This window comes from Branchiostoma belcheri, unplaced genomic scaffold (assembly GCF_001625305.1).
Source record: "Branchiostoma belcheri isolate BF01 breed outbred unplaced genomic scaffold, Haploidv18h27 scaffold4, whole genome shotgun sequence".
NCBI lineage: Eukaryota > Metazoa > Chordata > Leptocardii > Amphioxiformes > Branchiostomatidae > Branchiostoma > Branchiostoma belcheri.
The window spans coordinates 8,558,111-8,559,871 of record NW_017804020.1 but is presented as its reverse complement, the minus strand read 5'-3'; the positions used below and the strand labels follow the sequence as shown (position 1 = coordinate 8,559,871).

Genomic DNA, 1,761 nt, shown 5'->3' with positions numbered 1-1,761 from the left:
AACATAATTTATCAAACCCTTCCGAATAGAACTACAACGATAATTTTATATAATTATCAGGTATTGTAATATGTGATCAAAACAGAAGTAAGCTTATCTTTAAAGCCACACCTTTGTTCTTTGTCTTCAATAACCTCTTTATCTTGAAAAAAATCTTCTCTAATATTGAGCTGCTACGATATTGACTAAAACATGCCCTTCACTTGGAAGATTTCTAGTTTGGGTTGATATTCATATACAACGAATACAATAGCATATGTATATAGCCTAAGGGTAAGACTAGGGCTGCGGACCGGTACACTGTACCGGTCCAATACCGTAAAAATCGTTTCGGTACAGGTCCAAAATACCGGATCATGAAGTAACGAGTATATACCGAAATAGCTAGTTTACACCATGTATATGACTAAAGATAGGTAAATCCTACCACAAAGACGAAAAATTAGCACTGGAAAAGACGTAAACACCGTCGATTGATTTGAGATCCTCAGTCTCACGAGACATCGCGAGAGTGTGGCTGATCCAGGGTTGTGATTGGAAGATACTGACAAGTTGTCAACACTTTATTATTGTTTGTGTCATGATTGAAAAAGTGAAGAACACGTGTTAATTTGTCAAATTGTTCAGGTACAGGTACAGGTCCGGACCTGTACCTAAACCTCTGTACCGGTACTTGTACCTGTACCTGATGTTGCGTTTAGGTACGCAGCCCTACTTTAGACAAACCTTCGATTATAAAACACATCTGTACTTATATCTACATCGTTACTAAGAAGCGAGAAGAAGCCAAATTATCGTAATTATTAGACTATATGTCCATAGTACATAGAATTAGCACTAGCTTGTACATTGTATATATTCATCGCAAGCTGTGACGTCTTTCCTGTGACCTGTACTGAACCCGGTGGGTATTTGCGTACAATAAAGGTCTTCTTCACTTCACTTCACTATTATATAAACCAGTCCGGACTGAACCACTTTCCCACCAACTCTGAGGTGCTGGGACGGGTAGCTGGCAGCGAAACATTAAGCAGCCACGCCCAGAAAACGTTATAATGCTATTCTCAGACATTTGCTCCAAGATTGAATAAATGGAAGAACTTTAATGCACGACAATTGCACATGGTACAATGCATGGCAAACTACATAAAGAGAGTAACAACAATAAAATGTGTTGAATAAGACCTAATGTCGAATAAAACCTAACAAATCTATATCATAATCATTCAAATAATAAGGGATATCACAAGTCTTTGAAAGTGTTACAATCGAGTGGGCTAATCACAAGTTCCGGTATTTTTTCTAATAGCAAAGCATTCCTTTATATATCTACCTATTTTTGCGTTGTGGGGACCATTACATGTAAAGATATATTCAAATCTGTCTCCAACATCGAGACTCTTAAAATCTATGGTACTTGATTCGAGAAATGTAAATAGCTTGTTACGTATAACATCATATTTGGTACATTCCATAACAAAATGAAATTCATTTTCTATATGCTTTGGACAAAATGGACAGAACCTTTGGTCAGGGGCTATATTGTAATATTTACCTGTTTCAATATTCAATTTATGGCTACTGATTCTTAATTGAGTTATTGCTTTACGAAGTTATCTATATCACAAAGGTATGTTTCTTGTTCATAAATACCTTGTCATAGTTAGCGGCCCAGGTCTTGTAGAAATCCTGAGACTCCTCCTGAGACACCCCAGGTCGTTGTACGTTACGAATGCCGGCGCTGCGACTATCAACAGCCAT

The 1,761-nt window shown here is 37.3% G+C and overlaps 1 protein-coding gene across 1 annotated transcript in view; it reads right to left on the bottom strand.

The window, feature by feature from the left end:
* LOC109477142 (Williams-Beuren syndrome chromosomal region 27 protein-like) overlaps positions 1 to 1,761 on the bottom strand; it is a 7,867-nt gene extending 6,106 nt beyond the window's left edge. The window contains exon 1 of the mRNA XM_019778204.1: positions 1,654 to 1,761. Within this exon, the coding sequence (XP_019633763.1) occupies positions 1,654 to 1,761 (108 nt within the window). The remainder of the gene's footprint in view (positions 1 to 1,653) is intronic.